Source organism: Chaetura pelagica, unplaced genomic scaffold (genome assembly GCF_000747805.2).
Source record: "Chaetura pelagica isolate M959 unplaced genomic scaffold, ChaPel_1.0 scaffold79, whole genome shotgun sequence".
Classification (NCBI taxonomy): domain Eukaryota; kingdom Metazoa; phylum Chordata; class Aves; order Apodiformes; family Apodidae; genus Chaetura; species Chaetura pelagica.
The window spans coordinates 4,719,783-4,733,732 of NW_009969339.1; the positions used below are offsets into that span (position 1 = coordinate 4,719,783).

Consider the following 13,950-nt stretch of genomic DNA (forward strand, 5'->3'; position numbering starts at 1 on the left):
AGAGCGTCAAAACAGAGGTGATTCCAAACAAATTTAAGCTTTCATCATCATATAATAGTTCTGCCTTGTTCTGGGTAGGAGGATTGACAGCTTCTTCATCCAGAAGAACTAGTAAGGCCTTTACAGTATCTCTGCCACAGTACGCAGTGCCATGATTTATGGAATGCAATTTTGGCTGGAAATAAATAAAATTAAAAGAAACATACCATAACAAAGGTCAGCAAGTCAGACCAACAGCTCACCTCCAAAAGCAACCCATACCAGCACAGTTGCAAGAAGCCCCTTCCTCCCTTTTGCAGGAAGCATTTATGGGGAACCTCATCCCAAGCAATTAGAGTTTAGATCACTGCCAGCTGGAGGTATACACTGATGAGCAAGTCACACAGATAAATAAACAAATCTGTGAAGAAACTATGCAGCAGAAATTAACATATTATTTTCTCACAAGCAACTTGAGTGCTATGTTGTATACAAACACAATCTGGTGAAGTCCAACTTCTCTGACCAACTTAATCTGCTAAAGGAGTTTTAACTGTTAAAAGTGAGATTTCCACCAAGATTTGACAACAGAGGTACTTGGCACAACCTCCTGTTTGGAACAAGATGAATTCCTCACCATTTTCCGTAAAGATAAAGAATTCCTTACAAAAAATAATGATCCATATCTGGAAGTGCTCAATGCTATAGTCAGCAGTACAGATGTAGAACTCCACAATCACTATGGGACTGCAAGAATTGCAAGTTTGCTGTATTTTTCTTTAAAAGCACTAGGAGTTCCATAGAGAAATATAGCGCTTAATACACAATAGTAGCCTTTCTTATTTACCAATACAGAGAAACATTTAGTACCCTTTGTTCAGAAGGACATGGCAAGGAATGAACTGCATTTATCTAATCAGTTAACTGATTTTAAACACTGTCTTGAAAAGATCAAAATTTATTTCTCTCTCTATTTGATTACATCAATTAGTGTATGTAGCTTTCATGAAACCATAGCAACACATGTCAGTCAGCTACTTTAAGTTATAATCAATAGCTAGAAATAGCAATTACAGAAATGGTTTGGTTGTTACTTGGCTTTACAGAATTGGCCTATTTCAGTACCATTTAATTTCCTTAAAATTTATTATGAACCCATCAGTCACTTTAACACTACATCATAGATTTTTATAAATGTGATGTGTGTCACAGTACATTTATCTTAATGAGAAAAGATCAATTTGGCATAATCTTGACTAATTATACACAAAGGAAAAAAACATACTCTTTGTAATATAACATAACTTCCTAACTGGCAAAAGATGACCTCCAGAAATCTCACATGCCATAACACTAATTTGCTGTACTAACCTTGGACTAAAATCCTATTGTCCAAGGCACAATAAGAACTTCAGGGAAAACAACTACACTTGCCATAAAAATCTTGCTTATTATTAAGCTTAAAATCATTATGTGAATTATTTTTCATCAATAAAATAGATGACCAGTCTTTGAAGGGTGGTGATCATTAGCTACTCCAGACCTTGAGTACTGTGTGCAGTTCTGGGCCCCTTTCTACAAGAAGGATATTGAGTTGCTGGAGTGTGTCCAGAGGAGAGCTACCAAGCTGGTGGATGGTCTGGAGAGTAGACCCTATGAGGAGAGGCTGAGGGAACTGGGATTGTTTAGTCTGAAGAAGAGGAGGCTGAGGGGAGACCTCATTGCTGTCTACAACTACCTGAAAGGAGGTTGTAGGGAGGTGGGAGTTGGCCTCTTCTCTCAAGTGAATAATGACAGGACAAAAGGAAATGGCCTGAAGCTTCACCAGGGGAGATTTAGACTGGATATTAGAAAGAATTTCTTTAACTAAAAGAGTGGTTGGACAGTGGAACGGGCTGCCCAGGGAGGTGGTGGAATCAGCATCCCTGGAAGTATTTAAAAGAAATGTAGATATAGTGCTTAGTGACATGATTTAAGCACTGAACAGGTAAATCAGGTTATGGTAGGGGGGTTTAGTTTATGATTGGACTTGATGATCTTCAAGGTCCCTTCCAACCAGGATGATTCTGTTCTATTCTGGTTAGTTCCAGAAACAACAATCTGATTCCATTTACAGTAGTAATTTTCTCAGGAAGAAAGTAATCACAAGTCCAGTTAGTCACTTGCACAGGCTTCAACAAAAAGTAGTGCATCCTGCTGCATAAAGTAATAAGTTTTTCTGAAGCTATTCTTATAAAACAGGTATTTGCATGAAAACTGAGTAATGCTGAAAGAAAACTGCCACTGCCAGGAGAAAAGCAAATAAGGGAATGTAAGGGAAACAGGGAAGTCCAGTGATGAAAGCTTGAGGGGAAACACGACAATGAGGAAGTATATACTCCAGCCAGTCACTGGAAACACATACTTGGAAAACATTGGAAACACCAGTCTATCTAGCCACTACGGTCTGGCTGGCTTGAGCTCTCCCATAGAAGAAAAAGCATATTGGAAATCTGACTACAATTTTTTAAAAATTAAAGCACAGAAACCACAAAAAGAAAGCCTGTATTCTGGTCTCTACATGTGACTTAAAGTTCTTAAATATTCTGATTCCTTCCACAAAACAAAAATCATTAATAGCTTCATTAGTGTCTTGAAACACTAAAAGAGAAACTTCTAGGTTGATGGTTTGGGGTTATTTTTATTCCCCTCCCATTCCACATTTAACCATGTTTTTGACTTCTTTCATATTTTACTTTATTTTGAATGCCTTACCCTTAGAAATACTTGATGTGGAGCTAACTAAACCCTGGGTATTTAAATCAAAATTACTGGTACATATTCTCAAATCTTTACCTCCATGAGGATTTTTTGTTTGGAAATTTGTTTTAGCTCTACCACCTTGAATTTAGTGGCAAACATGACAGTTACAAGTATCTACATCTATAACAACTGCATGAACAAATTACATTTTGAAGAGTATTTTATTTATAACTTTGATGTAAGAAGTTTAGTTTAAGTAAATCAGCTTTTTGAAATCCACACTGTAATCCTCAAACTTAAGTCTTTAAAACCACAGTGTAGAGGAAATGGCACTGCTCTGTACTGCTAGGAAAAGATAATACTCTATATTAAGTCCTTTTAAAAAATAAAGAAGAAACAAAGCAGGCAAGACACATTTGCTTTCTTATAAAGCTAAATAGTAAAAAGAACAAAAGAAGTCCCATTACCCGTGCTGGACTGACTCCAGTAGTGCTGGCAGTCAAGACTTCATGTTGTGAATCGATAATATTTTTAATCTTCAAATCCAGATCTTCTACAACTTCCTCTGCTGCCTGACAGAAAGGATCCCCATTGCTTCGGCCTTTTATCAAATGCATCTTCACTGTTGACAGAATTCGCCCCCCTGCGATTCTGAAAATAGGCACAGGGTCATCTCCACATTAATCTTGGCAGCACTTTAGTACACCTATTAGTGTTGAACATAGCCAGTCTTCACAGTTAATCAAAACTCTTCAGAGAACAGCTTTGATCTTTTAAATCAAACAGCAGTGCGGTATTGTCCAACATAATAGCTTGCTAAAAAAAAAAAAAGGATTATAATGGAAGGTAATGAATTCAGCATTTACTAATACTCTGAGCTACAACACAAAACTAACTTCTCCATAAAAGTTCAAAGAAAAGTACTTTATTTAAACTTACAGTTACTGTGTTGCTCATAAGCTGTTAAGTGTAAACAAAACGTTTCACTGGAACATGCATCCCAATTTAACAGCCTATTAGATTTTTTTTTCAGTCTTTGTGTTTCATGAAAGGGCTTCAAAATAACAATCTGCTTTTAATTTTATTTAAATTGATAGTAATTAGATGAGATGAACATCACTGTTTGCCATAAAGGCAAACACTATTAATCTCTTTTTTCATCAACTAGAAAAAAAGCCTATAGAAAAGAACTTAGTGGCTGAATTATGAAATGTCCACACAGTTTGAGATAAAAATATATAAATAATTTAATCTGGTTGACACAGGGGCTTTACTTCAACTCTTCTTCTAGAAGGGTAAGAAACATTTGTCATTGCACCTAAACTATGTTTAGACTGTTAATTTCATTTTGTGGTCCTATACCTTGAACCATGCCCATTATATGCACGGTAGACTACTTTTGGGATCACTTTTGGGTTAGAACTACCAGGTCTCTCCCCAGTGAGACTCTTGAGTGATTAGCATCTACAGTTGTACACACAATGATCCAATAGGCAATATTGATAGACCTACACCATGTCTTGCTCCCTCACATTTGCAAGATCCACATATTCTATAAAAATGGAAATGCAACAGGCTGCCAGATTGACTGCATTCTACTGAGTATTTCCTACGTTTTAACATACAGAATTATTTTCACCTTTGAATACCAGCTGATAACAAATCCAAGAATAATGACATAAAATCATAACAAGAGGCAGAAAGAAACCATTATTTTAAAAAAACTGATCCCCAGGAAAAATGGGTTGAACTGTGTGTTCAGAAAATACACTTAACTGAAATTAGAGATTGAGAAGGCACTTGGGAGAAGTATCATAAATATTTTCTCCATTCTTTCTAGGCATATATTTATTGCGAGTGTCAGAGACAAGACCCTGTGCCTGTGGACCCTTCTTTTGAAGTTGCACAATCACATTTCATATCCTTAAAGTAAAATAGATTCTCTGTGGTAACAGTAGTGACTCAAAAATCAAATGAAAACAAGGAAAAAACCCTCACCCATTGCAGTCACCATGTTTCTGACAAAACCAGTTCCAATGTAGCTAGATATGCTTGCAATGCTAAGTTAATAATGAAACTGCTTTCCTGACAGATATTTTTTAAAGCTTTGTAAAACCTAAGTATAATGTCAAGCAAAAGCAATAAAAGCCATTATGTTCATTCTGCACTTCTGCTCTAAGAATTTTTCCTTTGTAGTCAACCTGCTTCATGATCTATTGCATTGATCTATCTTCCCTTTCCAATTAGCTGACAGTTCCTTTTTTCCGGACTTTAAGAAACACTTGTCAGTTTCCTACAACATCTAATAATTGGATAGGATGGTCAACCCTTAAAAAGGGTAGCCTGTTAAATCTTGCTTCTAACAGCAGAATGACTGGTTTAACTTTCTTTTCCCCTTTATAACATGGTTTATAGCCCAAAACAAAGCAGAAATGCAGAATGTTGAGTGTAACCTAACATCAGTCTGCCTAGCTCAAACACCAATAGTTTTAATTTAGCTATGTCACGGACTGTACAAAACTACACTATGTTTATTTCACACATCCTGAGTTCTTGAGCTGCTATTGGCACCTATGGTAGAATTTTTTCACCAAAAAAAAGTAATGGCAATGGCTTTATTACTCCAGGGGACATAGCCAAGACGAAGATGATGATTAATTTTTCAGCTTCCTCCACGATTACTGGCTTCCTCCATGATCCTGCCTACTTACCCTAAAACATTGTCTCATAAAGTGGAAGAAAGGTGTATTTTGTACACATGAAATTTTAAAGATGAATTTTAGAATCCCAGTTGGGAGATGAAGCTGTATCCACATTCACAGAAAATATAAAATAAGTGGGCAGAGCTAGGTAGAAATAGGAGTCAAGTAAGAGGAAAACTAGTTTGTTTATATGTTTCCTGTTAAAATACATGGAAGGAACTGTGCCAGAGACCTTGCTGTTTTGCCTTATTCTGGCTGAACAAGACACTCGTAAATAACTTAGAAAACCTGAAGTTAACTTTAAACTTTTTTTTTTGGCTTTTTTTCCAGGTCAAAACCAAATATTTCCCCACAATTCTCAGCTTTAACTTTTACAGATTAAAGATTATTCAATTTGCACTAAATTTACAGACCTCGCCATACAGAAAAACTTGTGTTTTGCAAAAATTCAAGCACAACATATGCACTTAGCCAAAAGAAAAATCTCTCTGCATACAGGTCAAAAAGTGTCCAGATCTTAGAAAGGATGTTTTTGGGGAAAAAAAAAACAAAACAGCAAAAAAAAACCAGAAAAAAAGTTGCTGGTGTACCTTTGCTCCTGTAAGGAACCAGCCCCCAGGACCTGTATTTGCTGGAATTGGTGTGGAAACCCCATTGTAGCCCCTAAATAAAGTTTTGTTTGCATCTCAAAAGCCCTGCCTGAGAGGATGGAGACTACACTGATGGTCTGCATACCGCCTTCAGCTGCAGGTACAGCAGTTGAGATAAGGATGGGTGGAGGTCCATTCCAGCTGCTCAGGCTTATGACTCAAACATGCTTGCTCATCCTTGCAAAACAAGGTAACTAGGTTGTGCAGCTTAAGCATGTATGTAGTGTGATCTAATTGTCACCCTTGATGATCATGCAGCCTAAGATAATACTTAAAGTATCCGTATTCCTTCTATAACTTTAAGTAAACCTAATATTCAAATACAGACCTTGAGTGTCATTTCACCTTAATCTGATCAAGGGGTAACAGACGGTGACATTTCAATCACTCTCCCTGGAAGGGCAAGGTCTGAGACAAAGGTTGGATTCAGCCGCACCAGGGCTCCTCTCTGAGAAGGAGTTTAGAAAGCAAGGGGGTCTGATCTGAATCTCCCTGGGTTGTCCTACTCTGGTCTTGACAGTTCCAAACCCCACAATTTAGTCTAACCACAAGAGAAAGACACGTTCAAAGTGATGAAAAAAATCATCCAGTGCAAGTGGTCAAGACATAGAAGAGAGCACTGCTGAAGAGAAGTTCTGCATGTAGAAACTGCAGCCAAGTCTCCTGATGCTTTTTGTCAAACTGCTTTATTTCCCTCAGCCCTAAACTGATGCTTTCCAAAATAATAACCTCAAATGAGAAAAGCATTGTATTAAATGAATAGTATCTGTTCCATAAATACTGTGTTACACCTAGAACTCCAAAGACAAGAAAACAAGTAAAGGAATTGACTGAAATTGTCTTTGAAAGCCAGGTTCAGCTGCTTCTGCTTACAGATACTTTCAGCTTATCTACATCATTATAATTTCCACATGTTTTGCATATATATACATGTATATATGCTGGAATAAAAAGTATTATTATATGTATAGCACTGGGCATTAGTATGCAGCAGTTAATTAAGACAATTATGCCTTTAATTTAAATGCTATGCTCTGTTTGACTCCATTACCTTGTAGCTTTTCACTGAGGAAAAAAACCAAAACGACACAACAAAAAAACTATTATAGAAACACTTGCTATGTTTATTTCTTGCCTCTGCTACCCAATGCCAACTAAGAATATTCACTATTAGAAGTAAAGTTAATCTTTCTTTCTCTTCTTTTCCAGGAAAGAGTCTATCAGATATACACGGCATGAACCAGAGCAAAGAAAAGTTTATTCATACTTGAACTAGAATTTATATAAACAGGCCAAGATATAAAATGCTGATCTAACGTGTGTGGATTAGTAATGAAATACTGTGCTACAGCTTATGGCATTCCACACCAGGATATAACAAAATAGGTTACATTGTGTGGTTTGCTTTATTAGTCCTGAATGTATTTACAAAATGTTGAATCCACCTTATATGTGATATTTCATGAATATTTCAAAGCCTACCACAGAAGTCCTAACTAACCGTATCTATCTGTTTCAAAAAAGTACAGTCAAACCTGTCTCAGGAGGAGAGGGATTCTTTCATCTCTTATATATGCCATGTAGGGCACAAAAAGAAATGACTAGGGCTCTGCCCATGTTTTTCGAGTCTTTTCTGTGGGAGATAAAAGACTATCATCCTTTCCTAGAAAAGACAATTCACTGGATCAAAAAACAACTTAAGAAATAACCTTCTTGAAGATGAAACTGCTTTATTTGAAGCAATCAAATAAGTTAACCGGTTGCTAGTGGTTTAAAATTATTAACATAAAGACAAAAGGAAAATGTAAAAATGCAACTTGGCCTTTTGGGGGTTGGTTTGCTTGCAGGGTTTTTTAGGGTTTTTTTTTTGTTGGGTCTTGTTGGGTTTTTTTCAAAAAGGAGACCTTATGTCAGATTGCTCTGATATTACTCTTCTATAGTTTTATACTTTGCAGAAAATGAGCTGAATCTAAATGAACTTTAAAATATTTGACATTGTACTAGAAAAAGGTTTCTATGAATAGAATAGGGTTGAAAACTGTTATCAGCTTTGTAGTTCCTCACAGCTAGAAGGGCAACCAAGTTTTGTTTTGAATATTGAATTATATGGGCAATATGTCTTCAGATAATTTTAAAGCTGCAAAAGTTAAGAATTTTAGTTCTTAATTCTGAGAGGAGCAAGAAATCTAATTGGATTCAAGAATGAACTTGATACATTCAACAAAGCAATGCCATTTGTCTGAGGCAATAGAGAAATGGAGAGACCTTGTCCCTTTCAAGTCAGGGTGCCCGCTAGTAAGCTTTCTCTGATGTTTCATTCAGATCATAGGCTGCTACAAAATATTCTACTATAAAGTGCTTCAGACTCACATCCATGTTTTTTTAAACCATGTTGAAGGAGGACTCTTATCAAAGCCAGGTAGCAGTAAGCATCTGTCAGTTACCACTATGAGAGATGTTGTAAAGGAGCAGTTTCATCAAGTACTGAAAATACAATCTTTTGTTCAGTTATGTGCAATAATATTTCTTTGTTCAAAAGGTATGAACTGAAAGAAACCTCAACTAGAAAAAAAAACACCAATCTTTATCTATACAAAAGCCTGAATCCAACAGTACAGAGGCAATCTTCAACTCAGTAGACTCAGCAAAGTCCAAATTTGACCATCAGCATGTCAGTCCGGTATCCCATTGTAAATTCATAGCAGAAGAGAGCAAGAACTAAGCATCTTTTCCATTTTTTGATGGCTTGTACTATTCTTCATTTGCTTCAGCAGCTGGAAACAGTCCAAAACACAATGATCGTTGATTACACAGTCTCAATTTACACTCTTATTCCTATCCACAAAAGCCAGGACTGCTGGGTGGGTGGATGATGGGAAAGCATAAAGACTATGTTAATGCATGCATCTCATGCAACTGAACTAAAACTTCACTGGCAACTTCTATTTAGTTTTACAAAGTTCAGTTAACATTTGGGGATTTATTTAAGAAGCCCCCAAACATTTTACATTAACTGACAGAAGGAATAGCTTACCATCTTCAGCATGAACCAGCACTGAAAAAAGAGTAGATGGTTCAGGTGGGAATCATCTCAACTGTCTTGTAGTCAGAGAAAAATAGGTATCTACATGAAGGTGAAATACATCACCCACTAAAAATTTGCATCAATGCTTCTAAAGGGAGTTTGAAAAAAAATAGTACTATGTAAAACTCTACCTTTTAACTAGGTATTGTATAAACTGTATCTTCTATCACTGGCTGTTTCTACTAAAAATATTCTCAGGTCTTGAATCCTTTTGCTTTACATCATCTGTGCCCTGGTCCTACCTACTTCTATCTCATTTTCCTTATCAAACCATTTTTTCTTATGTTGAGGTAACTAATTTCTAAGAAACTAACTGCATGACTTGTCTATTTTGTTCCTGCTGAGATTATCACATAAACAAGTTCCTTTGCTTACCTAAAATACCAATTACATCAGCAAGAGCTCTTCTTACAGAACTGGGGCCTTAGTGTGCAAAGTTACTATGATCCAGAAGGACTTTTTATTTTCTGGAAATACATCTTTTGTGGAGAAGACTAAAGTAGCATACAGAAGAAAAAAAATAAGGTGTTGAAGATACGGACAATATTCAAAGCTTGATAAAAAACAGAACAGCCTCCTGAAGCCTATTCCAAGAACAAAGAGAATATATCAAAATTCTATTATACTAAGGCCAATATTTTTATTAATTCATTTCAACTTCTCCAACAGAGGCAAAAAATAGATGACAAATATGTGACAATCTGACTTATGTAATGGGAATAAATGTCTTAAAACAGATTAAAAACACCTAGGGTGGAAAGGGATCACAGCCTTTTACTTTTTTATGGATTTAGGAAGCTGGTTTAGAACTTAGTAAGAACTGAACAGCTATCCAATTTTTAAATGTATAACTATATTAAGAGAGTAGCAATCTAATTCTATTCGCAAACACAAAGCTGGATGTCAACTAGAGCTTCATCTACCTGGGTAGAAGAGTGGGATAAAATTTATCTAAAACAATACAACATACAAATGCTTTTAACAGAACAATAACTGTGCTTTAAAGCAAACCAAATGAATTTAATAATTATGCTATATTCATAATTTTTTTAAAATCGGAAGTTCACGTTGATGCAGATTTCAAAATTTCAACAATAAAATTGTGTCAGTGAACTTATCTGGATTTTAAATATATCTGTAAAAGAAAAAAGTAACTGTCAAAATACTCATGTTACTAAAAAATTCCACCTCAAACAATGGATGCATACATTATTACTCTAATTTTTTTAACTAAATATTAGGTGAATATGTAACCTTAGGTCCTTCAGAGTTAAGCAGTTTATTAGATCCACAATAAAATCACAGCAAAAAAACATATATATATATATATATATATATATATATATTCTGCTGCTCAGCATCTTTCCATATTGCCGCAGCAGCCTTTGATGTATTGACAACAATTTATATCTTTCAGTTTGGTGAAAGAATCCTTAGTGACTATTCCTCAGAAAGAGCCATCATCTAACAGATCTGGTACATTCCCAAAAAACTTAGTGCAAATAACAGCATTGGTGTTCCGACAGTGTCTGCTCTCACCAAGATTAATTTTGGAAATTCTCCCTAACAAGCAATGCTCCTCAATTCCAGTAAGGAAGCTACTAAAAATAAACAAGTATTCTCAGAATAAGATTCTTGATGAAAAGCCATGCATGTTCCATGCTACAGTTCCACTGTCCCACCATAACACATCCAACTTAAAGGCTCCCTCTAGACACAATCACTTTCCTGCAATTTACTGAAAATTATCAGGATTGGAATTAAGGGCAGGGAGCTGCCAGACTGCATCTCAAATCTAGATTATAGGGAAGCCATGAAAACAGATGAAATAGTAGTTTGCTATCTGTGTGATGGCATAAGATTTTTTCAATCCAGCTCTGATATACAAGTGCCATGAAACCACAGCCTCCATGCCTTCTTTTTAATTAAGGGACTATATTTGAATTTCACAATCCAGTACATAATGGTCAGTTTACCCTGAAGCACCAGTCTAAATTAGGAAGTTAAGGAAAGGGACAGCAAATTACATTAAAATCACAATTGAATTAAATGCAGTATTGCACAATTGAAGCACTTAAGACATACACTCAAACTGCGATATCTTAAGTCAGACTTACCCTCAAGAGAAACTTTTTCAAACAAAGCTTTCTATTTTCTTGCAAAGCCAATAAAACAACAGTTTAAAAATTATTTAATTCTAAATATACTTTAAAACATTCTCAACAGTAAGTCTAAATGAAGACAATCAGATTAAAGTATATCAGGATTTCCATTATAAAGTTAAGTGTGTAGGTAAGGCAGATAATTCACTTCGAAATTATGTTAAAGCAAATTAGTCCTTGAAGTGCCAATTTCAGGGAAAAATGTTAAAGATTTTTTTTCCTATAAAATTATTGTTTTCTTATATAAGCCTCTGATATTTTTCTATTTCTTCAAAATAAAATAACATTTTAAATTAAGTCACAAGCATAATGTTAATTTCGTAGAATGGCAATATAGCCTTGATTTGGCTCATTCTCTATAATCAGTAACTTTTAACTGTAAACATTTAAACACCAAAATATTCTTTTTCTTTGTTTCAATGATGCTATGAGTTGAGAAACTAAGTTTAGAGTGGTTTAAGTTTTCAGCATTTTACTGAGAAACAGCACATTGCAAATACTCTAAAACAGTGTAAAGATATTTATCCAGTAAAACACAATAAAACTAGTTAAAAGAAATATAAGCTCCTAATAGTTACAGAACTGCAGCTTCACTGGATTAACCAAGACACAGTGGGACAGCCTGACATCTGGAGTGCTGCTAAGCATGAATACAATACCGGATGGGTGGCACACAGGGGTGTTACACACAGCTGGGTCTGCTATTTATTAACAAGGAAGAATTGGTCAGTGATGTGGAGAAAAAAAAAAATCAATAGCGGGCTTAGCTGTAGCAATCATGAAGTAATGGAGCTGAAGATCCTGGGAGGGTGAAGAAAGCAAGTAGCAAAGTACAGACTGTGACTCTAGGAGAGCAGATTTCAGCTTCTTCAGTGAACTGGTAGATGGAATCCCACATGAGAAAGTTCTGGAAAGCAAAGGAGCTTAGGAAAGCTGACATGTTATTAATGACAGCATATTATAAGCATAAACAGACCATCACAATACTCAGGAAAATGTGTAGAAATACCAATAGACCAGCTTGGCTAAACAATGAAGTGACGACAAAGCTTCAATGCAAAAAGGCTTTAAACAGGATCATGAAGAATGGACAAATTACAAAGATATACTCTAGAAACATTGCCTGGGCATTTTAGGGATGTTGATAAGAAAGCCAAAGCTCAGTCGAGTTGAGACTTGCAGGGAATGTTAAAACAGCATCACCTGCTCCTTTTGTATTAAAACACTGAACAAGAAAAATGGGCACCTTTGCTGAAAGGCAGGAGATTTTGCAACAGTGGACACAGCTAAAACTGAGGTACTCAATGCCTTCTTTGCCTCAGTCTTCACCAACATGGCCTCCCAGGCCTCTGATTAGACAAAGTTTTCAGACACAAACTCCCAGCAGTGGATAAGGATTAAGTCAGGATTTACTTGACAGAACTGAGTGCACATAAGGCCATAAAACCAAATGGGCTGCATCCAAGAGCACTAATAGAATTACCTGATGTCCTCGTAAGGCCACTCTATCTCTAAAAAGTCATTGGTGATCAGGGAGGTCCATGACAAATGGAGAAAAGCAAATGTTTGCAAAAAGACCAAAAGGATAGTTTAGGGAACAACAGGTTCATCAACCTCACTTTGTCCCCTGAAAAATAATGTAAAAAGTTCTCCAAAAAAACATTTCTGGGCCTATGAAGAATTAGGTGGTGGCTGGTAGATGTAAGCATGGATTTATCAAGTGTAAATTACATCTGACCGATCTGTTTGCCTCCTATAATGAAATGAAATGAAACTGGTTTTGCAGACCAGAGGAGAATGGTGGATGCCATTTACCTTGATTGTAGCGACATATAGGTTTGGATGTTACAGTCTGGATGGATAGACAAATAGATGAGTTGAAAACTGGTTAGATGATCAGGCTCAGAAGGTAGCGAACATCTTGTATGGTATCTGAGGCCAGCTACAAATGGAGTGCCATAGAGGTCTATCCTAGAACCCGTTGGGTTTTTTTCTCTTAAATATATTTGGCAGTGACTTAATGATAAAAATACATGCTCATCAAGTTTGCAGATTAGACTAAATTGGATAGAATGGTCAATATGTTTGAGGGCAGAGCTGCTATGCAGAGATAATTAAACAAATGGGAGGAATGGTCTAACAGGAACCATATGAAATCCAAGAGGACATACAAAGTCTTGGACAGGGATAACCTTTTGTAATGACATAGGCTGGGAAGCAGCTTTAAGTAAAAGAACCTAGGAGTCTTGGTGAATGTTCAACAAGCTAACCATGAGCCAGGAGTGTGCCTTGGCAGCAAAGAAGGCCAACAGTATCCTTGGCTGCATCAACAGCAGCGTAGCCAGTAGTCTGATGAATGTGATTATCCCTCTCTAATCAGCACTCCTTGGATCAAATTTAGAATACTGCATCCAGTTTTGGGCCCCCCAGTCCAGGAAAGACACTGATAAATTGGACCAAGTTTAGCAGAGGGCTGCCAACATGGTCAGGGAGACATGCCCTGTAAGAAGCAGCTAAGGGAACAGCTTGTTCAGTCTGGAGAAGAGAAGGCTTCAGAGGGATCTACTAACAGCTTTCCAATACCCACAAGAAGGTATCCAAAAAGATGGAGCCAGGCTCCTCATCATGTT

General features: G+C 36.4%; 1 protein-coding gene across 1 annotated transcript in view; it reads right to left on the reverse strand.

Annotated features, from left to right (window-relative positions):
• The window catches only part of PARPBP (PARP1 binding protein), a 39,670-nt gene that overhangs the window by 12,446 nt on the left and 13,274 nt on the right, over window positions 1-13,950 (reverse strand). The window contains exons 6-7 of the mRNA XM_010005804.1: window positions 3,189-3,372; window positions 3-175 (exon numbers count right to left, since the gene is read on the reverse strand). Coding sequence (XP_010004106.1) covers window positions 3-175; window positions 3,189-3,372 — 357 coding nt within the window. The remainder of the gene's footprint in view (window positions 1-2; window positions 176-3,188; window positions 3,373-13,950) is intronic.